The 24,490-nt window shown below is 45.7% G+C and overlaps 1 protein-coding gene across 1 annotated transcript in view; it reads right to left on the reverse strand.

The window, feature by feature from the left end:
• Positions 1-24,490, reverse strand: part of PCNX2 (pecanex 2) — a 397,565-nt gene that overhangs the window by 295,065 nt on the left and 78,010 nt on the right. The window contains exon 9 of the mRNA XM_066594873.1: positions 14,512-14,657. Coding sequence (XP_066450970.1) covers positions 14,512-14,657 — 146 coding nt within the window. The remainder of the gene's footprint in view (positions 1-14,511; positions 14,658-24,490) is intronic.

The raw sequence follows: 24,490 nt of genomic DNA on the forward strand, positions 1-24,490 counted from the left end.
TCCGGTTACTTTCAGTTTACTCTCTGAGACGTTAGCGCGCTTTTCTGGCCAATTGAAAGACAGGGAAGGCATTACAACTTCCCCCTGTAACGTTCAAGCCCTATACCACCCCCCTGCTGTGAGTGGCTGGGGCGATCAGATGTCACCCGAGTATAAAAGTCGGCCCCTCCCGCGGCTCGCCTCAGATGCCTTGTGAGTTAGCTGAGGGACAGTGATGCTGGTGCCGGAGCTGCTGTAGGGAGAGTGTTAGTAGTGAGTGTAGGCTTCAAGAACCCCAACGGTCCTTCTCAGGACCACATCTATCCGTGTGCAGTACTGTGGAGGGTGCTGTTAGCAGTGTTGCACAAATGTTTTTTTTTTCAAAATCGGCAGTCTGCAGAGCATTGCGCCTTGCAGTAATACTACAGGGACAGAAGTGGTGCTTAGGTAGGGAGAGTGTTAGGAGTGAGTGTAGGCTTCAAGAACCCCAATGGTCCTTCTTAGGGCCACATCTATCCGTGTGCAGTACTGTGCAGGCTGCTGTTAGCAGTGTTGCATATTTTTTTCTTTTCAAAATCGGCTGTCTGCAGAGCATTGCGCCTTGCAGTAATACTACAGGGAGAGAATTGTGTAGGCAGGGCCAGAAGACATATATTATTGATTGAATATAGTCAGTGGGCCCTCCGTTTCCAAAAAAGGGAAAAATTGTATTTGTCCTGCAGTCTTGCGCCAATTTATTTCCTGCCTGGGAAAAGTAACCGCTGTGCTGCACTTCACATAACTGCATTTCTGTGCAACACATATCTTATCTGATTGAATATAGTCAGTGGGCCCTCCGTTTCCCAAAAAGGGAAACATTCTATTTGTCCTGCAGGCTTGCGCCAATTTATTTGCTGCCTGTGAAAAGTCTCCGCTCTGCTGCACTTCATATAACTGCATTTCTGTGCAACACATATCTTATCTGATTGAATATAGTCAGTGGGCCCTCCGTTTCCCAAAAAGGGAAACATTCTATTTGTCCTGCAGGCTTGCGCCAATTTATTTGCTGCCTGTGAAAAGTAACTGCTCTGCTGCACTTCATATAACTGCATTTCTGTGCAACACATATCTTATCTGATTGAATAAAGTCAGTGGGCCCTCCGTTTCCCAAAAAGGGAAACATTCTATTTGTCCTGCAGGCTTGCGCCAATTTATTTGCTGCCTGTGAAAAGTCTCCGCTCTGCTGCACTTCATATAACTGCATTTCTGTGCAACACATATCTTATCTGATTGAATATAGTCAGTGGGCCCTCCGTTTCCCAAAAAGGGAAACATTCTATTTGTCCTGCAGGCTTGCGCCAATTTATTTGCTGCCTGTGAAAAGTCTCCGCTCTGCTGCACTTCATATAACTGCATTTCTGTGCAACACATATCTTATCTGATTGAATATAGTCAGTGGGCCCTCCGTTTCCCAAAAAGGGAAACATTCTATTTGTCCTGCAGGCTTGCGCCAATTTATTTGCTGCCTGTGAAAAGTCTCCGCTCTGCTGCACTTCATATAACTGCATTTCTGTGAAACACATATCTTATCTGATTGAATATAGTCAGTGGGCCCTCCGTTTCCCAAAAAGGGAAACATTCTATTTGTCCTGCAGGCTTGCGCCAATTTATTTGCTGCCTGTGAAAAGTAACCGCTCTGCTGCACTTCATATAACTGCATTTCTGTGCAACACATATCTTATCTGATTGAATATAGTCAGTGGGCCCTCCGTTTCCCAAAAAGGGAAACATTCTATTTGTCCTGCAGGCTTGCGCCAATTTATTTGCTGCCTGTGAAAAGTAACCGCTCTGCTGCACTTCATATAACTGCATTTCTGTGCAACACATATCTTATCTGATTGAATATAGTCAGTGGGCCCTCCGTTTCCCAAAAAGGGAAACATTCTATTTGTCCTGCAGGCTTGCGCCAATTTATTTGCTGCCTGTGAAAAGTAACCGCTGTGCTGCACTTCATATAACTGCATTTCTGTGCAACACATATCTTATCTGATTGAATATAGTCAGTGGGCCCTCCGTTTCCCAAAAAGGGAAACATTCTATTTGTCCTGCAGGCTTGCGCCAATTTATTTGCTGCCTGTGAAAAGTCTCCGCTCTGCTGCACTTCATATAACTGCATTTCTGTGCAACACATATCTTATCTGATTGAATATAGTCAGTGGGCCCTCCGTTTCCCAAAAAGGGAAACATTCTATTTGTCCTGCAGGCTTGCGCCAATTTATTTGCTGCCTGTGAAAAGTCTCCGCTCTGCTGCACTTCATATAACTGCATTTCTGTGCAACACATATCTTATCTGATTGAATATAGTCAGTGGGCCCTCCGTTTCCCAAAAAGGGAAACATTCTATTTGTCCTGCAGGCTTGCGCCAATTTATTTGCTGCCTGTGAAAAGTCTCCGCTCTGCTGCACTTCATATAACTGCATTTCTGTGCAACACATATCTTATCTGATTGAATATAGTCAGTGGGCCCTCCGTTTCCCAAAAAGGGAAACATTCTATTTGTCCTGCAGGCTTGCGCCAATTTATTTGCTGCCTGTGAAAAGTCTCCGCTCTGCTGCACTTCATATAACTGCATTTCTGTGCAACACATATCTTATCTGATTGAATATAGTCAGTGGGCCCTCCGTTTCCCAAAAAGGGAAACATTCTATTTGTCCTGCAGGCTTGCGCCAATTTATTTGCTGCCTGTGAAAAGTAACTGCTCTGCTGCACTTCATATAACTGCATTTCTGTGAAACACATATCTTATCTGATTGAATATAGTCAGTGGGCCCTCCGTTTCCCAAAAAGGGAAACATTCTATTTGTCCTGCAGGCTTGCGCCAATTTATTTGCTGCCTGTGAAAAGTAACCGCTCTGCTGCACTTCATATAACTGCATTTCCGTGCAACACATATCTTATCTGATTGAATATAGTCAGTGGGCCCTCCGTTTCCCAAAAAGGGAAACATTCTATTTGTCCTGCAGGCTTGCGCCAATTTATTTGCTGCCTGTGAAAAGTAACCGCTCTGCTGCACTTCATATAACTGCATTTCTGTGCAACACATATCTTATCTGATTGAATATAGTCAGTGGGCCCTCCGTTTCCCAAAAAGGGAAACATTCTATTTGTCCTGCAGGCTTGCGCCAATTTATTTGCTGCCTGTGAAAAGTAACCGCTGTGCTGCACTTCATATAACTGCATTTCTGTGCAACACATATCTTATCTGATTGAATATAGTCAGTGGGCCCTCCGTTTCCCAAAAAGGAAAACATTCTATTTGTCCTGCAGGCTTGCGCCAATTTATTTGCTGCCTGTGAAAAGTCTCCGCTCTGCTGCACTTCATATAACTGCATTTCTGTGGAACAGATTTCTTATCTGATTGAATATAGTCAGTGGGCCTTTTCTTTTTAAAAAAGGGAAAAATTCTATGTGCCCTGCCTCTGTCAGTCTTCAGCGTTCTGTGTACGTGTGTGGTGGGTGGAGATAGTAAACAAATCATACGCAGCCAGCTACGTTTAACAGCAGGCTTGCGCCAATTTATTTCCTGCCTGGGAAATCAAATCACTGGTAATACACCATGCTGAGGGGTAGGGGTAGGCCTATAGGACGTGGACGCGGGCGAGGACGCGGAGGCCCAAGTCAGGGTGTGGGCACAGGCCGAGCAAGTGTGGTGGCCAGGGGTAGAGGCAGGGCCAGACCGAATAATCCACCAACTGTTTCCCAAAGCTCCCCCTCGCGCCATGCCACCCTGCACAGGTCAAGGTGCTCTACGGTGTGGCAGTTTTTCACAGAGACGCCTGACGACCGACGAACAGTGGTGTGCAACCTTTGTCGCGCCAAGATCAGCTGGGGAGGCACCACCAACAGCATGCGCAGGCATATGATGGCCAAGCACCCCACAAGGTGGGACGATGCCCGTTCACCGCCTCCGGTTTGCACCACTGCCTCTCCCCCTGTGCCCCAACCTGCCACTGAGATCCAACCCCCCTCTCAGGACACAGGCACTACCGTCTCCTGGCCTGCACCCACACCCTCACCTCCGCTGTCCTCGGCCCCATCCAGCAATGTCTCTCAGCGTAGCGTCCAGACGTCGCTAGCGCCACAGTTTGAGCGCAAGCGCAAGTACAACGCCACGCACCCACATGCTCAAGCGTTAAACGTGCACATTGCAAAATTGATCAGCCTAGAGATGCTGCCGTATAGGCTTGTGGAAACGGAGGCTTTCAAAAGCATGATGGCGGCGGCGGCCCCGCGCTACTCGGTTCCCAGTCGCCACTACTTTTCCCGATGTGCCGTCCCAGGCCTGCACGACCACGTCTCCCGCAACATTGTACGCGCCCTTACCAACGCGGTTACTGCCAAGGTCCACTTAACAACAGACACGTGGACAAGCACAGGCGGGCAGGGCCACTATATCTCCCTGACGGCACATTGGGTGAATTTAGTGGAGGCTGGGACAGAGTCAGAGCCTGGGACCGCTCACGTCCTACCCACCCCCCGAATTGCGTGCCCCAGCTCGGTGGTGGTATCTGCGGGGGTGTATGCTTCCTCCACTAAACCACCCTCCTCCTCCTCCTACGCAACCTCTGTCTCGCAATCAAGATGTGTCAGCAGCAGCACGTCGCCAGCAGTCGGTGTCACGCGGCGTGGCAGCACAGCGGTGGGCAAGCGTCAGCAGGCCGTGCTGAAACTACTCAGCTTAGGAGAGAAGAGGCACACGGCCCACGAACTGCTGCAGGGTCTGACAGAGCAGACCGACCGCTGGCTTGCGCCGCTGAGCCTCCAACCGGGCATGGTCGTGTGTGACAACGGCCGTAAGCTGGTGGCGGCTCTGCAGCTCGGCAGCCTCACGCACGTGCCATGCCTGGCCCATGTGTTTAATTTGGTGGTTCAGCGCTTTCTGAAAAGCTACCCCCACTTGTCATACCTGCTCGGAAAGGTGCGCCGGATCTGCGCACATTTCTGCAAATCACACACGCACGCTGCCACCCTGCGGACCCTGCAACATCGGTTTAATCTGCCAGTGCACCGACTGCTGTGCGACGTGCCCACACAGTGGAACTCTACGCTCCACATGTTGGCCAGACTCTATGAGCAGCGAAGAGCTATAGTGAAATACCAACTCCAACTTGCGCGGCGCAGTGGGAGTCAGCCTCCTCAATTATTTACAAAAGAGTGGGCCTGCTGGCAGCCATCTGCCAGGTCCTTGGAAAATTTGAGGAGTCTACCCAGGTGGTGAGCGGCGATGCTGCAATCATTAGCGTCACCATTCCTCTGCTATGCATCTTGAGAAGTTCCCTGCAAAGCATAAAGGCAGACGCTTTGCGCTCGGAAACAGAGCCGGGGGAAGACAGTATGTCGCTGGATAGTCAGAGCACCCTCCTGTCTATATCTCAGCGCGTTCAGGAGGAGGAGGAGGAGCATGAGGATGAGGAGGAGGGGGAAGAGACAGCTTGGCCCACTGCTGACGGTACCCATACTGCTTGCCTGTCATCCTTTCAGCGTGTATGGCCTGAGGAGGAGGAAGAGGAGGAGGAGGAGGATCCTGAAAGTGATCTTCCTAGTGAAGACAGCCATGTGTTGCGTACAGATACCCTGGCACACATGGCTGACTTCATGTTAGGATGCCTTTCTCGTGACCCTCGCGTTACACGCATTCTGGCCACTACGGATTACTGGGTGTACACACTGCTCGATCCACGGTATAAGGAGAGCCTTTGCACTCTCATTCCCGAAGAGGAAAGGGGTTCGAGAATGATGCTATACCACAGGGCGCTGGTGGACAAACTGATGGTAAACTTCCCATCCGACAGCGCTAGTGGCAGAAGGCGCAGTTCCGAGGGCCAGGTAGCAGGGGAGGCGCAGAGATCAGGCAGCATGTACAGCACAGGCAGGGGAACATTCTCCAAGGCCTTTGCCAGCTTTATGGCTTCCCAGCAAGACTGTGTCACCGCTCCCCAGTCAAGGCTGAGTCGGCGGGAGCACTGTAAAAGGATGGTGAGGGAGTACGTAGCCGATCGCACGACCGTCCTCCGTGACGCCTCTGCCACCTACAACTACTGGGTGTCGAAGCTGGACACGTGGCCTGAACTCGCGCTGTATGCCCTGGAGGTGCTTGCTTGTCCTGCGGCTAGCGTCTTGTCAGAGAGTGTGTTTAGTGTGGCTGGGGGAATCATCACGGATAAGCGTACCCACCTGTCAACCAACAGTGCCGACAGGCTTACACTCATCAAGATGAACAAAGCCTGGATTTCCCCAGACTTCTCTTCTCCACCAGCGGACAGCAGCGATACCTAAGCAATACGTAGGCTGCACCCGCGGATGGAAGCATCGTTCTCTCTCACCATCCAAAACGGGGACATTTCTGCTTCATCAATCTGTGTATAATATTCCTCCTCCTCCTCCTGCTCCTCCTCCTGAAACCTCACGTAATCACGCCGAACGGGCAATTTTTCTTAGGGCCACAAGGCTCACTCATATAATTTTTCTAAACAATTTTTATACGTTTCAATGCTCTTAAAAGCGTTGAAACTTTAACTTGAACCAATTTTTCGTTAAACTGGGCTGCCTCCAGGCCTAGTTACCACTTAAGCCACATTAACCAAAGCGATTAATGGGTTTCACCTGCCCTCTTGGTTGGCCATGGCCAATTTTTTGGATGTACATTAGTACTGTTGATACAGCAATTTTTGTGGGCCCTCGCCTACAGTGTAATCAAATGAATTTTTAGCCCACCTGCATTACAGCTGACGTTACATCCGCTGTGTTGGGCAATGCAATGGGATATATTTATGTACCGCCGGTAGCTTCCTGGCACCCACCCATGCTGTGGGTCCACAGAGAATTATAAATGCATCTGTTTCCACATCTAAAGAACCCCAGTCAGACTGGGGCATGCAGTGTGGGCCGAAGCCCACCTGCATTAAGCACGACATTAGTACCTCAGCTGTGTTGGGCAATGCAATGGGATATTTTTATGTACCGCCGGTGGCTTCCTGGCACCCACCCATGCTGTGGGTCCACAGAGAATTATAAATGCATCTGTTTCCACATCTAAAGAACCCCAGTCAGACTGGGGCATGCAGTGTGGGCCGAAGCCCACCTGCATTAAGCACGACATTACTACCTCAGCTGTGTTGGGCAATGCAATGGGATATTTTTATGTACCGCCGGTGGGTTCCAGGGAGCCACCCATGCTGTCGGTCCACAGGGACTTCACAATAGGGAGTTGTACCTGCCTGTGTCTATGAATTAAAAACCGCGGTCTGACTGGGGCATGCAGACACCTTGACAGAATGAATAGTGTGTGGCACATAGGTTCCCCATTGCTATGCCCACGTGTGCAGCTCCTGATGGCGGTGGCACAGGATTATATTTCTCATTGCTTCTGTACAGCATTGTGGGCTATCGCCCCGCCCCTTTTAAAGAGGGTCGCTGCCTAGCCGTGCCAACCCTCTGCAGTGTGTGCCTGCGGTTCCTCGTCATGGCAGACGCACTTATAAATAGACATGAGGGTGGTGTGGCATGAGGGCAGCTGAAGGCTGCGCAGGGACACTTTGGTGTGCGCTGTGGACACTGGGTCGTGCAGGGGGGGTTGGGCAGCATGTAACCCAGGAGAAGTGGCAGCGGAGTGTCATGCAGGCAGTGATTGTGCTTTGTTGGAGGTAGTGTGGTGCTTAGCTAAGGTATGCATTGCTAATGAGGGCTTTTCAGAAGTAAAAGTTGTTGGGGGGGGGCCCACTCTTGCCGCTATTGTGGCTTAATAGTGGGACCTGTGAACTTGAGATGCAGCCCAACATGTAGCCCCTCGCCTGCCCTATCCGTTGCTGTGTCGTTCCCATCACTTTCTTGAATTGCCCAGATTTTCACACATGAAAACCTTAGCGAGCATCGGCGAAATACAAAAATGCTCGGGTCGCCCATTGACTTCAATGGGGTTCGTTACTCGAAACGAACCCTCGAGCATCGCGATAATTTCGTCCTGAGTAACGAGCACCCGAGCATTTTGGTGCTCGCTCATCTCTATTTAGCACCATTTGGTGTGTAGTTGTGTGAGTATTTCAGGTTTAGGGATCCTGTGCGTCTTGCTTGGGCATGACAGCCCGCTTTCTGACCAGCTGCCCAGCTTTTGGACAGAAGAAAAGCACTTTCGTGCAGATGTGAAAGCAGCTTTGGTCAGACTAGACTCTTTCAGTCTGGGGAAAGGAAGGGTGCTATGTGCATGGGAGAGCACAGATCTGCATGTATATTGGCTTTTATAGTCTGCAATGTTTCTACAGTTGCAATCAAAATTCTTAAACACCCCCGTTGCAATTTAGGTTTCTTTGCCAAATATACAAGGTGTCAGCTGCTTGCAAAACACTAATACAAAAAGAAAAATTTAAATAGCTCATCACAACTAATATACCAAGTGGTTTCTCCAAATTCAACACAGAATGCCACTTTTAAGGAGTACCGCAGTCTCAGAATTGTACAACCCCTTCATGACAAGCATGTTTCGTACTACACACAAATAAGCAAACTAATTGCCAACATCCCCTATTCATGGTATTATTGTTGTACAATATTGTACATAATAATAATAATAATCTTAAGTTGCATAGTGCCAACATATTCCGCAGCGCTTACAAAGATGGGGAATACAGAAAGACAAAAGTACAAAAATTACAGAACCACGGTTATATATAGTAATCAGTTGATGGAAACAATAGGGGTGAGGGTCCTGCTCCAACGAGCTTACATACTGCAAATAATGGGGTGATACAGAAGGTAAAGGGGTTGGAGATGTGCTCAGTATGGCGAGATTGAGGGAGGGAGGGATCCTACACACATAAACAATGGTCAGACATTAAGCCGTGTGACGGCAGAAACGGTGTGACTGCAGGGGGCAGTTGATGGTGGCTAGAAGGGATTGCAGTCAATAGGTCAGGGAGCAAAGTTATGAGGCGGCGTACAGATGAATACAAAGCATATGTTCTGACTATGAGCCACATAAATGTCATAAAAATGAAACCCAAAAAGCTATGGACCAATTGAGTTTTTCCATTTCACCCCAATTACATTTTTTAAAATTTGCCCAATACATTACATGGTACCATTAAAAAATACAATTTATCCCTCAAAAAAACAAACCTTCATACAGTTCCTTGATTTATAGCTCTTGAGAGGAAGGGGGAGAAATTTTTTTTTAAAATACATGTACGACATTTATAATATTTTAGTCATAGCTAGGCCTACCTCACGGAAGCGTTGGCAAAACGCAGTATTTTTCAACGCTGCGTTTATTGCCTTTCCAGCAGCGTTAACATGCGTTTTGACATCGTTTTGGCTACGTTTTCAGCACAATTGAAAACGTAGCTAAGGAAGCTGGGAACTTTTTTCAGACTTGCTGGTATAGCAATCTGCGTTTAATGCTATAAAAACACAGTACAATTTTGTGCTGTTTTCAGCAGCCCGTTCATTTCAATGGGAAACTCACAGCTGAAAACGGCCAAGAATAGAACATGGAACGATTTCAAAATGCAGCGCTGGAGGTGGCCTGGATGGCTCTAATGGCAGATGTCTGCTAGTTAGCTCTGCTGTCTAACACACCAAAAGCAACCCACAGCAACGCCAGAGGATCGCAAAACTTACCCTGGAGGTGTCTGAAGGCGTCCTGCACAGAATGCTGACAAGGAGGAGACAGTCAAAGACAGGTCCCAAGCGCTTAACAGACTTCTTCCCAGCGCGCAGTACTGCAGGAGAGCCAACAGAGGAGGACATGGCCGACAAAGCAGAGCATGGTGAGCAGTCGGAGGCAGTCGGAGGGGGGGACCCAGCACTTAAAGGGGTTGTCCCGCGCCGAAACGGGTTGTTTTTTTTTCAAACAGCCCCCCCGTTCGGCGCGAGACAAACCCGATGCACTGGTTAAAAAAGAAAACCGGACAGTGCTTACCTGAATCCCCGCGCTCCGGTGACTTCTTACTTACCTGGTGAAGATGGCTGCCGGGATCTTCTCCCTCGGTGGACCGCAGGGCTTCTGTGCGGTCCATTGCCGATTCCAGCCTCCTGATTGGCTGGAATCGGCACGTGACGGGGCGGAGCTACACGGAGCCGCTCTCCGGCACAAGCGGCCCCATTCAGAAAAGAAGAAGACCGGACTGCGCAAGCACGTCTAATCCGACACTCTAAGCAGACACTTTAAATGGAGCTAAAACTGTTGTCTTTAAATGTGAGAGGGCTTAATTCCCCATTCAAAAGATCGTCACTGTGGAGGGAGGCTCTCTCCTCCAAAGCGGACATACTATGCATACAGGAAACTCATTTTGCCAGAGACAAAACTCCCACTTTTTCCCACCCCAGGTTCTCTACAATATTCTCAGCTACCGCTGTTAAGAAAAACGCAGGTGTATCAATTGCTATAAGAGACTCTGTAAATTTTCAGCTTCTGGAGCAGATAGTGGATGATGGGGGTAGATATTTAATTTTGATTTGTAAAATTGAAAATTTTCTAGTGACCCTAGCCAATATCTATGCGCCTAACCTAGGGCAACTTAGGTTTATGAACAGAGTCATGAGAAAAATAAAAAAGGTACAGCAAGATAATCTAATTTTGTGCGGGGACTTTAACATAATAATGGACGGAGACATGGATACTAGCTTCTTGGGTAGGGGGAGAGGCCCGACCCTTTCCAACTGGACCCACCAAGCAGAGCTGTTCGACACATTTAGATGTTTGAATGTTAACTCTAGAGAATATACATTCTATTCGCCCCGTCATAGGTCATTTTCTAGGATCGACATGTTCCTGGGAGATCTCCCAATTCTTAAGAGAGCTCTTGAAGCAACAATAGGCATAACATCATGGTCTGACCATGCTCCGATAATACTCAAACTAAAAGTGGGTCCCCAGACCCCAGCATATGGGAGCTGGAGAAATAACACTTTCCTATTGAAAGTACCCAGATACCAAAAGAAAATAAGAGAAACATTGGAGGAGTATTTCCGTCTTAACGATTCCCCAGAAATGTGTCGATCTACTTTATGGAATGCACACAAACCGGTGATTAGAGGGGTGATGATACAGCAAGGCCATATTCACAAAAGGGAAAGAGACAAATTACTCAAAAACACTCTAGACAAACTTAAAGAATTAGAAAAGGATCTTACTACTTCACCATCTACTCTCAAACACAATGCCCTCTTAGAAACAAGACTTAAAGCTCGGGACATTCTTATAACTGAACATGAAAAGAACCTGAAAAACCTAAAAACCGCATATTATACTAGCAACAATAAATTTACCCGCTTGATGGCAAATAGAGTCAAGCAAAAGAGAATTAAAGGTAAAATTTCCTATGTAATAGACCCAAGCTCAGGTTGCAAGACCTCTAACCCAATAGAAATAGCTGAAATTTTTAGAAAATTCTATGACTCCCTATACAACTTAAAAAGGGACCCCTCCCTCATACAGCCCACTGAGAGTGAGGTGAATCAATTTCTATCAACAATTCAACTACCAAAATTAAAACCATATCAATTAGATACATTAAATAGCCCTATTGCACTTCAGGAGATTTTACAGGTTATCAACACTTCGAAGAAAGAAAAGGCCCCTGGCCCAGATGGCTTCTCCAATGAATATTTCAAAATCTATAAGTCTCAACTAGCAACTCACATGAGAGAGCTTTTTAATGAGGCAATGGGAAAGGGACACCTACCCCCGGAAATGCTCCAAGCTAATATAGTCACAATACCCAAGCCTGATAAGGACTCCTCTTCCCCGGGCAACTTTAGACCGATCTCCCTATTAAATAGTGACACTAAATTTTATGCAAAAATCCTGGCGGTGCGTCTTCTAGAAATCACTCCGGACCTCATCCATAGTGACCAGACAGGCTTTGTCAAATGGAGACAAACATCGGACGCCACCAGGAGGTTGTTAAATGTGATGGGGGAGGTGGAGGCCTCACGAACGCCTTGTCTGCTCCTCACTTTGGATGCGGAGAAGGCGTTCGACAGGATCCACTGGGGCTATGCCTTCTCAGTACTGAAGAAGCTGGGTTTTGAAGGACCAATTCTGGGAGCAATTCGAGCATTATATGGAGCCCCCTCTGCCAGAGTCCTGATTAATGGAGTAATCTCTGATTCATTTGAGATAACAAATGGGACCAGACAGGGGTGCCCTCTATCCCCCACCCTGTTTGTACTAACAATAGAACCCCTTGCAGAGGCAATCCGCATGAAAAGTGATATTAGAGGAGTTCCACTGTCATCTAGACAACATAAGATCAGTCTCTTTGCAGATGACATAATTCTTATGTTAACCTCTCCACTAAATTCCCTCAGAAGGGCAACATCTCTCTTGAATAATTTCGGCAAAATCTCTTATTATAAGATTAACCCAACAAAGTCAAAAATTTTACCTTTAAATATCCCTAGTAAACTCCAAGCTCAGATTAAGAAGGAGGTCCCATATGGATGGGACTTACTAGGTACTAAATATTTGGGTATAACTATCACCTCCCCCTTAAAAAACACAATGCAAATCAACTTGAACTCCTTAACATACGAAATACAAGTAAACCTAAACAATTTCAACAAAACGGAACTCTCTTGGTTGGGAAAAATTGTTGTATATAAAATGATGATACTCCCAAAAATCGTATATAGATTTCGAACACTTGCGATTAAATGCCCCCAAAAATTAATCCAAGGTCTTCAGAAACAATTAGTGTCTTTTATATGGGGGAATAAAAGACCCAGAGTAGCCGCGTCTATTTTGTTCAGTCCTAGAAGACAGGGGGGAATGGGAGTCCCCAACTTAGAAGCATATTTTAAGGCAATTATAATAAAACAACTTAGAGCTTGGTGCGTGCCGCATCAGGGGATTAGTTGGCCCAACATAGAACAGAGTGTCTTGGGGAAAAAGACTCTCCGCAATCTTCTACTCATTTCTATTTTGGACCCCAATATAGCTACACCAAAATCTCCTACGATTGAAACAGCAATTAAAACCTGGCAACAACTATTCCAAGTGTCCATAGATCATTCCCCTAGAAGAAATATCTCCCTCCCAGTAGATATACTAGAATTTTGGTCAGAAAACTTAACAATGCAAAACTGGAAAAGACGAGGGATCAACCTAATCTCAGATTTGGCTGAAGGCACAAAAATGAAACCCTTTGGGTCCTTGCAGAAAGAATTTAGCCTCCCGGATGGAGAGTTTTTCTTATACTCTCAAATCAATAGTTTATGGGCCAAGGTATCCAGCCTAAAGATTTCTTTACCCCTATACATGTATAGATATTTATACGACCCACCCGTCTTACAACCTGAAACTCAAAAACCTGTATGAAATATTTTGTGGAACGGGAGATTACAATCAAAATATCTATAAAAAAGCCCACTTACTGAACTGGGAAAAAGATTTGGGCCAGTCTTTCACACCTGCTCAATGGAAGATTGCACATTCATGGGCCAGTAAAGCCTCTTCCTGCGCTACCCTAATGGAAGTCCATAGCAAAGTCATCACCAGATGGTATAGATCCCCGGTGAGACTATCAGACTTATTTCCAGATTCCTCTGATAGATGCTGGAGAGGTTGCGGGGGACGGGGCTCATTGCTCCATATCTTTTGGGCTTGCCCACTGATTCAAAAGGTTTGGCGGTAGTTCTTTTCTCTACTCAAGAGAATTATCGAAATAGGGGTTCCCTTCTTACCTGAATTGGCCATTCTTCTTATCGGAATTGATGGAATTCCCCCTAAGTTTAGGAAATTGGTTACACATGGCCTTCTAACTATTAAACTTCTTATAACAAGGAATTGGAAATCAAATGTTGTCCCCTCACTAACAGATATAACTCAGACGCTCTCAGACCACTGTGTGTATGAAAAATTATTTGCATATAGAAATGACAAAGTCAAACAATTCATGGAAACTTGGGAACCATGGCAGACACACTTCCGGTTGGATCTCTCCTGACGTCCCTGGTGACCATCTCCCCTTACAGGATATTTAGTCATTTGGTGTGCAAACATGGATAGGATCCTTATAGTTTATACTTTAGGGTTTTTTTTTTCTCTAAGCTGCCTCCCCTTTCCCCCTTCCCCTCCCTTATTATTTGTCAAACTATTTGTTACAAGTATTTGATTTTAAAATTTCTGAGAAAAAAAAAATGTTCACAAATGTATGAAGGTCCGTATATCGATAACACCATGATATGAAAAAATATATATAATGTCAAATCTAATTGGACATTCAAGGCATGCATTGTTATTACTCTATGATGTTAATGCAAACAAACTCAATAAAAATTATTTAACAATAAAATGCAGCGCTGGAAACACTACGTTGTAAGCCTTGGGTGAGCAGCCCCATTGAAATGAATGCGAGCGGTTTACAGAGTTTAGCGCAGCGATGAAAATGCAGCGCTAAATGCTGTAAAAAACGCCTGTGTGAGGGAGGCCTTAGTGTTTTTCGTTTTGCCTTCTATTCTTCATGAGATTTAGGAAAATGTATGTTTCATACTTACTTGTCCAGTAGTGCCAACAATGTCAGTCTGTCACACCAAACTTTGATCCATTTACCAGGAAAAATGCGAAACTTATAAAACTGTTTTTTTGGAAAACTTGTCTCTGATATGACATTGCATGAATTTTCAGATACATGACTCAGGGGCTGCAAGACAAACAAATGGGATTAAAGGGTTTATCCACCCTTCAAAATGTATGGCCTATCCTTAGGATAAACTATCAATCACAGTGTAAGAACTATTTAAAATTTCTTCTCAATGCAGTAGGGTTATAGTTATATTGATGTAGCCGCATTTGGCCAACATTTTCTCTGAAAATCACTGTGCAATTTAGTCCTATCTGCAGATGAGCCTGCACATAATCGGGGATGCTCCTAACCTTTCTGCTGTCTGAGGTGCACAACAGAAATCAGAACACCCCATCACCTTCCACCCCTAAAAAAGTTTATTTTATTATATATATATATATATACATATATATATATATATATAATAATATATGTAGAAAAGTAGAAAGTAGAGAGTAGAAATAATGGAAAGACTACATGTAGTACTAAGCCTAAAGGCAAACTAAAAAGAGGTGTTGCCTGTATAGTTTCCTGTGAAACTCAGGTAGTTGTTAGTGCATGTAGTACTAAAAGTGAAGACAAACTAGAAACAAGCCAGTGTAGTTTTCTCTATGAAACTGAGATAGTTGCTAGTAGCAACCCACTGTCCCATGGGACTACAGATAGTAAAATCGCAAAGAAGCAGAAAAACAGAAAGAAGACTGCGTCTCTTAAAACAGAAGGTGTAGTCAGTGAAGATCATGAGGTCCAAAATTAGAAAAGAAGGTGAGCTGATGCACAGAGTTCAGGAGGAACTTGTAGAAGAATACTGCATCCTTGAACTCTCATTTGTAGCTTCTAATTCTCTTTAAATTTTCCTCTGCTTTTCAAAAAGGTATGAAGAAAAAGCAGCTGACTATGATAAGGTAGAGAATGTTATAATGACTCTTTAGCAGGAAGTAGAAGATATTAGTGTGGAGCTTGGCCAGATTGGGAGAAGAAACAGAAAAAGTTTGATCAGGTGCTGGGTGAGGAGAATACGATGTCTGCTAAATATCCAGAATGGTTCAGTAGTGACGTTGAGTGTAGTAGAAATGATGATTAATTAGCGTAATGTCTATTGATTTGTATAAACTAGATGTATTACACAGCTGTAGAGATTTGACTCTGTAGTGTGCTATAACAGTAGTCCAATGTAAAGTTCCAATGCAGCCACTCTAGGGTTAAATTACATAGGTATGCAGTGAAACTGAAAGTAATGTTGGGTTTCTCTTCAGTCCTCCCCCACCCCAACCTCAACTTTTGAGACAAAGGAACTGGTCTTTGCCTGACCACATGTTGTGGGGACAAAGGCTAGTCTGTACACAGGGGTCTGAGGAGGCAGGGGGGAGGGAGGAGATTCTTTATAGCTTAACCAATAAAAATAAATATACATTACATATGTCATATGTTATACGCCCATAAAGGGCAGGTATGTGTTTTAATAAAAGAAGCTCTGGGATTGTTTTTCCCCAGAACTCTCTGATATACGCGCATAAGAAGAATTCAGACTGAGACACGTGTCAAGTTTGAAGCTTACAGAGTTTTGCAATTAGAAAGCTACAGAATACCCCAGAACCTGCTTGATAAATTCGTATCCAGAGCATTGAGAAGGTAAGGGCTGAGCAACAGATGCAGGTTGTGCAATCCTCGGACGTACAAGAGAAAAAAGAAGAGGCAGAAGATGAGGCTGATGAAGCTGAGAAAGCCACTAAAGAAGTAGAGAGTGGAAAAGAGGCGTCAGAAGCTGTATGTGAAGAGAACAATATGAAAGACGTTGCACAGAATAGCAAAACAGAATCATGCTCAAGTGATGGAGGAACTGACCGAACAAATAACGCAAACTAAACAGGCACTGGAAAGTGAGCGTAGTGAGTTGAACAGTGAGGTAAAGGTGCTTCTGCAAGACAAGAGTCAATCTGAACAGAAGAGAAAAAGGTGGAGACTCAACTTCAAGAGCTACAAGTAAACATAAACACTGAAAGTCACAGACTACAGGCAAAGCTGTCTGAGAAAGTAGTCAAGGCCCTTGGCTTTGGGCAGGAGAAGTGGGGGGGGGACGTGTAGCAGTGTAAGCGGAGGGTCACTCCTAGACTCCAGCCCAGGTCTCTTAACTGAACTAGGGTATGTTATAAAAAGGAGGGTTTGAGAGCAGGTTCGGAGAGAGAGAGAGACAGAGACTTGGAAAGTTGGATGTGAACCACTGTGGAATTTTTATTTCTAAAAGCCTGAAATGAAGAACATTTAGGCCTAGCGTCCGTCATGGCCGTGGGCATGAGCCCTTAATTTGATTCCTGGGATCTATTGCTGAAGCAAACTGATGTTACTTTGTACTTTAACCTCTGCTGTCATCTACCTGCTGCATGAGCTGATAATTTCAAGTTACCACTACATATAACACATATATATATATATATATACATACACATACATACAATTTCAAACAGTTTCTTAACAAACAAGTAGGTGTACAACATATATTAATCACAATTTTAACCGACTGCACAGTCCGCCCTGGCCAGGGATAGTAATCAACTGAATCTGGAATAAAGTTTGGTACACAACTCAAGCAGCAGGCCCTGGGAGCAGCACCTGTCTTTTATATCTGTTCAGTTAATAGACAGATTTTACAAGAAGTTTGACAACTGCATTATGGGTAATGGGAGGCACTGGTTGAAATCCTCTACGATGGCATGTGTGCTTGAGATAACACCATTATTCATGTTGCCTCTAAAAAAATCACTATGTTCAAATGAGAACAAATAAAGTTATGTTAAAATTAAGTGCACCATTGTTATCTGGTGAAATTCTCTGCGAGTTCAATATATAACTCACCTACCTTCCCATTGGAAATATTAGAGTTGAATCCAAGATGGCAGCATTTAAAATGGCAAGTTGGTGACATGGTCTAACAGATTTACCCCCCCCCCCCCAGCACCTTGTATGCAAAATTTGTTGCTCATTGGCTGCCCAACCATTTTCATTTTATATGGATGTTTCCATACTTTTGAGAGACCCTGAACAATGAGTTACTGCAAACAAGTATTGTGAAATTGTATGTAACTCGGTACTCTTAGTACTAGGGAAGAGTTTTTGAAAGGTTTTTTTCACAGTATAATGTAAATAGGGTGTCCTATGCATAGTATCAAGTGAACATATGATATTTAACCATCACTTGTCTACCCAGTTAAAGAAGAAGGATAGAGATCAATTGTACAATGGGACATGTGAGGGGCAGTTGGTCAAGTAAAGTCTCATAGGACAACAAATGTGAGGACTTCGCTCCTGTAAACTGTGTGCTTAATACTAACAATGCTCATGATTTTTTTCTTATTTGTTTAAATCTGGTCACCGGGATAATGTTGACAAGCAAGGGGTTCTTTTATACTATCATAGAGGATAAGGCCTCATGTCCACAGGGAAAATGGAGTTAAAAAATCTCTATGGGTCTCCGATGTGTGTGATCTGCGCCAATAGGGAATCATTGGGCCCCCGCAGGTAATTAAATACCTGCGCATGTCATTTTCCCTCATCATGCAGATCGCTCGTGCGGAAAAAACACCCACAGCATGCTCGATTTTATGCAGTTTTCCTGCAAGGACGCGGATTACACTGTGGCTGTGCCGCAAATCCGCGGGAAAGCAGGAGTTTAAAAAACTAAAAGAAGACACAGCGCATGCGCGCGACACGCCGCCGGCGTCCCAAGTGCATCCGCCGTGCAGAAGAAAGACGATCCGGCTGCGACAGAGGAGACCCGCACCTCGTCCGGACAGGTGAGTAAATGTATTTTTTAGCCTCATGTCTGCGGGCATGGCTGGAAGCCGCTGCGGGATTCTGCACTGGGAAACCGCCCGTGAACATGAGGCCCTTGAACTGGAAGGCTTCTAGGAGAAACAATTCTTGTAATCAAAGACCTAAGAAGGCACATGTCTTCACTCTTCACACCACTATGGCTAAAGCATTCCCTGAGGTCTTGTTTTTTTGCTAATTTAGCTGTACTTTCAGTAGATGTTATATACTTTTACATAAATTTTTATTTTGAGATACGAATAAGGGAGATAGAATAAATACTCCACACTGCCACCTATTGAAAGGCAGCATTCCTTCAAGCCAAAGTCAGACTTTTTATACAAGCCTTGTTACAATGACCGGGAATTAAAAGCAAAGCCAGACTCCATGTACATACAACTTAGTTTATAGTTGCTCTCCCTAAGGAGAAAATATACTATTTTGAGATAAAAACAGAAAAGAGCAGTTCTCCAGAAATAATGTTGTACATTTATTGTATAAGATGTTACAGTTGCTATAAGATTTATTTCAAACCATGGGACTAATAAAGTTTATTATAAAAAAAAATGTGTTTGTGTGGTAGGGCAGATTTTTAACTGATTTTTGAATAATTTTTTTATATTTTTAATGAAGGAACCAAACCGAGCAAAACATCATATCTGATGACCCTTTTGACTTTAGACAAATGCAAACAAGGTGGCACCAATACTGTACATGAGGCTATTAAAGCTGGATTCACGCTTGCAGCTTCGTGAGACAAAACCAGGGGTGGATCCCAAAAGAATGAAATAGTTCTCCTCTTCTTTGTATCCATTCCTGTGTTTAGCTCAAAAATATGTAGCATAAAACTGCAACTATTACTGTATTCTAGTCTTAATGGAAAGTTTTTGCTCTGTAAGAAATCGGAATAGACGAACATAGAAAAAAATGTCAGGGTGTATTTGTGCCATGTCTTATATGCAGTGAATAGAGCTAATTGATTTTAATAGGTGCATTCACACGAGCAAATTTTTTCACGTGATGTGCGATCGCATGAAAAAAAATACATGGCATGGCCTATGAGGCCCATTGAAATCCATCGGCGTATGTAAATAGGAGCAAAATATGCAGGAAACCTGCATGGTCACTGTGTATTTACACATGAAATTAAAGCAATTTTGTGTGTTTCTTTGTGCATTTGCAAATATGCAGTGTATTTGCGCATATAGAAACACGCCAGAGTGGCTGAAGTACGCAGGCGTAAGCAATCTTAAATATGCAGCATATTTATGCAGCCAAAAAAGCGCTTACGCCCATGTCAATGAGCCCTAGGAATAAACTTACATGTGGAAAAAGAAAATCTGCTGTAGAAATGACCTGCAAATGTTGTGATTTTTTTTCTTCAATGGATTGTCCTATTGTTTTTATTGCAGATTGTCTCTTATTGAAGTGCAGCAGATACAAACAACAAATTAATAAGCCGCTGTTCCTCTAGCAATGGTTTACACATGTACAGGATGGGACCTGAAAGTGAGAAGGATACATATATATCCTTGTAGGTAGAAAAGAAAACACTGGAATATATACATTCATATAGATATAGTTATGTGCCTTTCTTTTTATATGTATACTAACTTTTATTCTCACATGTGTACTAACTCTATGAAAAAACTTTAATACTTCGCCTTATATCAGATATGCCAAGATGCTTTGCAAGGCAAAACAGAGAAAGAATGTCCAAAGGAACCAGACGAAGGACGAAGTGGAGGAGGAGGGGAGAAAGAGATACGAAGACTGCATGCTTAAAGCCGCTTTCTTGGAATTAAGTGGGTGATTCTTTGCATTGGAGTTAATTAAATACGTGTTTTTCTGTACATAAGCCAGAGGCGCCTCACTGTCTCTGGCCAGAAAACCGGACTGCCCATATATGGTTATAAGCCCATCACCCCTTGGTGGTGAGAGGGCAGAGGGTATAAGATCTCATGTAATCTGTAATAAAGTGCGCAGTTTTTTCTCCCGTGTGAGGAGCTAGACCAGACTCCTGTGTGTGGTGTTTCTTCCTTATCGTCGACAGCGGGACATTTGGGGTGGGCGTGATTGGTGTTGTACTTGGAATTTTTCCCTGACAATTGGCGCAACCAACTGGGGCGACAAAGCTGGAGCTTACAGCGCAATTCACCCGGATCCACGCTACTGAGAAGCGTCCTGCTGCAAACCGAGCCTGATCAACTCACAAGAACTCCAGGTAAGACAAACATATATTTATTTTGTGTTTTACGCTGGGAGTCTTGCAGCAGGACTGACTATCTGTGGTTTGTGACCGGACGGGTTGGGTTAAGAGTTCTACACGGTAACTCGTGTGGGCTCCGGGTTTGCCGTCATGGACCACTGACCGTGATATGCGCACCAATGGCTCACCCAGAAATTAGTCTGTAGTTTATTTGTACTTGGAAGTCCGTAGCGTTTTAGCAATAGTGGAGATTGTTTGCTGCATCTGCAGAATTTTTTTTATTTTTTTTCTCTCTCTTCTCTCCTCTTCTCTTACTTTTCATTTGGTCTCACAGACGAAGGAACCCTCCGTGTGAGTTTATTTAGTCGTTAATGGTTTAGCTGAGGAGAGGGAAGCACTCTGTGAGACAGATCCCATAGACGAAGGAACCCTCCGGTCTAGTTTAGTTTAGTTGTTGAAGGTTTAGCTGAGTAGAGGGATGCACTCTTTGGGATTGGCTCCATAGAAGGAGATACTTTCGGTTGTCTTGCCGTATTTAAGGGGCTAACAATTCGGGTCAGAAGGATATACTCTGTGGAGCGTGTTATTTTTATTATTGTTGCTGTTGTTTTAATATGTACAAGACCTTACTGAGGAAGGCGGAGCCCCTTAAGGGCCGCCGCCGAGCAGATGAATTGGTGGCAGAGAGACAAGGATCACAATTTGTAAAATGTACGAAATCTCTTATGAAAATGTGTGACATGGACCTGCACGGCAGATTGCAGTATGGCGACTGGGAGGAGGTTCTTAGGACTAAGAGGGGTGCCTTGAGAGACAAAGGGTTACTAGAAAGTGCTGAAATGTGGCAGAAAACGGCAGCTGAAATTGCAAAAGAGGGTTGGGTTGAAGAGGAGCAAAGGGACAATCAGGGAAAGTTAACTATGTTCATGTATTATTTGCCTGGAAAAATACCTGTATGTGAGCGGCCGCCGCCCTGTAATGGCGACCGCACAAAATTTTGGGAGTGTCATCATTGTGGCCAACAGAACCCACCCTCCGTGGAATACTGTGTTAATTGTCACGCCCCCAGACCACCTCTTGTCACGTCACTGCCACCTCCGGAATTTCCACCACCTCCTCCACCACCAGCCCTTTCCCCTTCCCCTCCGTTGCCTCCTCCTCCTCCTCCTCCAGCCCCTTCCACTTCCCCTCTACCGCCTCCTCCACTTCCTCCCAGGGTTGGCACAGTAGCCCCCACCTCTTCCTCTCCAGACCCGGAACTACGTCATGATCTCATTTCCGGCGGCCATATTGATACACCTGCCAACCAACTGCGGCCTACTGCCAACCACACATTCTTATATCCCGTATTACTACCGGATGGCTCCTTTTATGTTCCCCCTGGTGGCCATCCACTGCTGCCGGATACTGTAGCACCCATTTTCCCGTCTATGGAACTTGCGCAACTTCTGCGTACCCCGGAGTTTATGGAGAGGATGGCACACAGGAGATCAGCCATAACAGGCCATGATTCTCTCCCGGATCCCGTTAGCCAAGTATTGGGAGATACTCCACTACAGGCCGAGGCCTCAGCCTGCGAGGCCAGGTATCCGGCCCCGCCGGACCTCTCCCCCAGGCCTCCAAGCCCCCGCCACCACCCTCCTCCATCTCCTTCCGCACCCCCCCAGCCATCCTACGTTCCTTCCCCCAATTCTTTCACTGAGGCCTCCCCTGTACTACAAGGACGGGGAATTGTAGCTTCTACCCCTAATCAATGGGACCGGTCGCAACAGGCCCGGATCCAGTTCTTGCCGCCGACCTCCAACACATATGAGGAGCAGTGGACTGAACACCATCTGGTTCCCCTATGGACTGGACGGTGTATCTTGGCATTAGGCCTAGGTGACATCACTACTCACCATACTGACGCCATAGTAAACCCTGCTAACTCCAATTTAAAACACAAGGGAGGACTAGCCAAGCAAATAGCAGAGAAGGGTGGCCCGACTATCCAACTCGATTGTGATAGGTTACTGGAGGAGTCGGGCCCTATCAGACCAGGGGCCATAGCCCTGACGGGCCCCGGCAACCTCCCCTGTGGGAGTATTATTCATGCAGTAGGGCCTATATATGATCATGGTGACCCACAGCATTCAGCAGCAATCCTGCAGGACACAGTAGATGGTGTCCTCGCCACCTGCCGGGTGGAAAAGTTTACTTCAGTGTCTATCCCCTTGATTTCTACAGGACTCTTCGGATTTCCAAAGAAGGACTGTATAGCTATTATGTTAAACACCATTAAGATGCACAAACCCGTGCCTCTTCTTAAAGAGATCCGTATCTGCACAAATTCCCCCGAGATCCTTCCCCTCATGCAAGAAGTCATCACACGGGGCAGGGGTCCCTCACACCTGTCACGTCCAGTGTCCCCTGATCAGGAGCCTACCCCTGCCCCGTTGGTACCGATTACGCCTCTCATGCCAACACAGGGTACCAGGTATGAGGGGTTTCCCCCTCAAGAGGTTTCTGCCATGGTGAAACAGCTCCCAGACCCAGAAAAGTCACCCATGTCCTTCTATCGGGCAGTTTGCCAGTTACAGGGCATATACTCTGCAGCCCACCGTGACCTGGTCCATATCTGCAGCTTGGCTGCGGGCTCCAACTTCTGGCCCATTATCTACGCAGCCATCTTAGAGGACCCGGATGGCACCTCGTACCAATCCGGTGTCAGGTTCTGTTTCAAGCTACATACTTGGGCTAAAGACAGACTGGCAGATGCTACTGCATCTCTATTGGATTCTACTCAGGAAGTTACAGAGTCTGTGGAAAAATTCTACTCCAGGTTGCAACTTTTGTTCTCTGATCATGGATTTGATATTTCTACCCCTACACATCGTGTTCTTTTCAATAAATCCTTTGTTGAAGGCCTGAAGCCCACAATCGGCCTGCCACTGTCTAAAGCCCGTCCTGAACACTCGGATATGCCACCCAAGCAGTTATTGCTGATCGCTAAATCCTATGAGAAAGCGTGCCCACCCAAGAAGACTGTGACTCAACTCGTCCAATTGTCTCTCACAGATGAAGAGGCAAGCGAAGGAACCTCGTGCACAAAGCCAACCACCCCAGTTATGCCTGTGACCCCCGCCGCCCAACAGCCAGCACTGGACACAGCCCCCCCCCCCCCTCCACAGGCACCAGTCATTGCCCAGTATCCACAACAATTGTTCCCACCTCAGACACAATCTTTTCAGCCACAGTATCTCCAGCAACCGCTGCAAATGTACCCCCAACTGGCTCCGCAGCAAATGTACTCCCAACTGGCTTCTTATCCGTATGCCCCCCAACAGGGCCAGCAGTTCCCTGGATTTCAGACGCCAAGACCTCAATGCTTCGCGTGTGGGAAATATGGTCACATCAGAAAGTTTTGCAGAAGGCGCGCGCCAATGGACAACGGCAGATCAGATCAGCGTGCAGCGGTGAACACTGCCCAGCAATTTGGGAACCCTGAAGGAGGATTAAGCCATCCTCAGGCACCTAATGGCAACCCTCAAGGTCAACATTTCCAGCATTCACGTTGACAATCGGAAGCCCCCGTGTCCGCCCCTCTCTTTGCCTTGCCTACTATGAAACCCTCCGGTCCCCTCTGTACGGCCTCCTTAGAGATAGAGGGAACGCCTTTTTCCTTCCTTGTAGACACTGGGGCTGCAAGATCAGTCTTGAGAGCTGTGGACGTTCAAAATGCCAGTCTGCCCATTTCTTCCAATACTGTCTCCTGCGTTGGAGTTGATGGAGAACCTAGGTCTGCTCCCCTTACTGCTCCCCTTCAAGTGGGACCTCACACCCAGGCTATCCTGTCTCAGTTTCTTGTCTCCCCAACGTGCCCTCTCAACCTCTTGGGAGCTGACTTACTACAGAA

The sequence above is a fragment of the Eleutherodactylus coqui genome, chromosome 3, assembly GCF_035609145.1.
Source record: "Eleutherodactylus coqui strain aEleCoq1 chromosome 3, aEleCoq1.hap1, whole genome shotgun sequence".
Classification (NCBI taxonomy): Eukaryota; Metazoa; Chordata; class Amphibia; order Anura; family Eleutherodactylidae; genus Eleutherodactylus; species Eleutherodactylus coqui.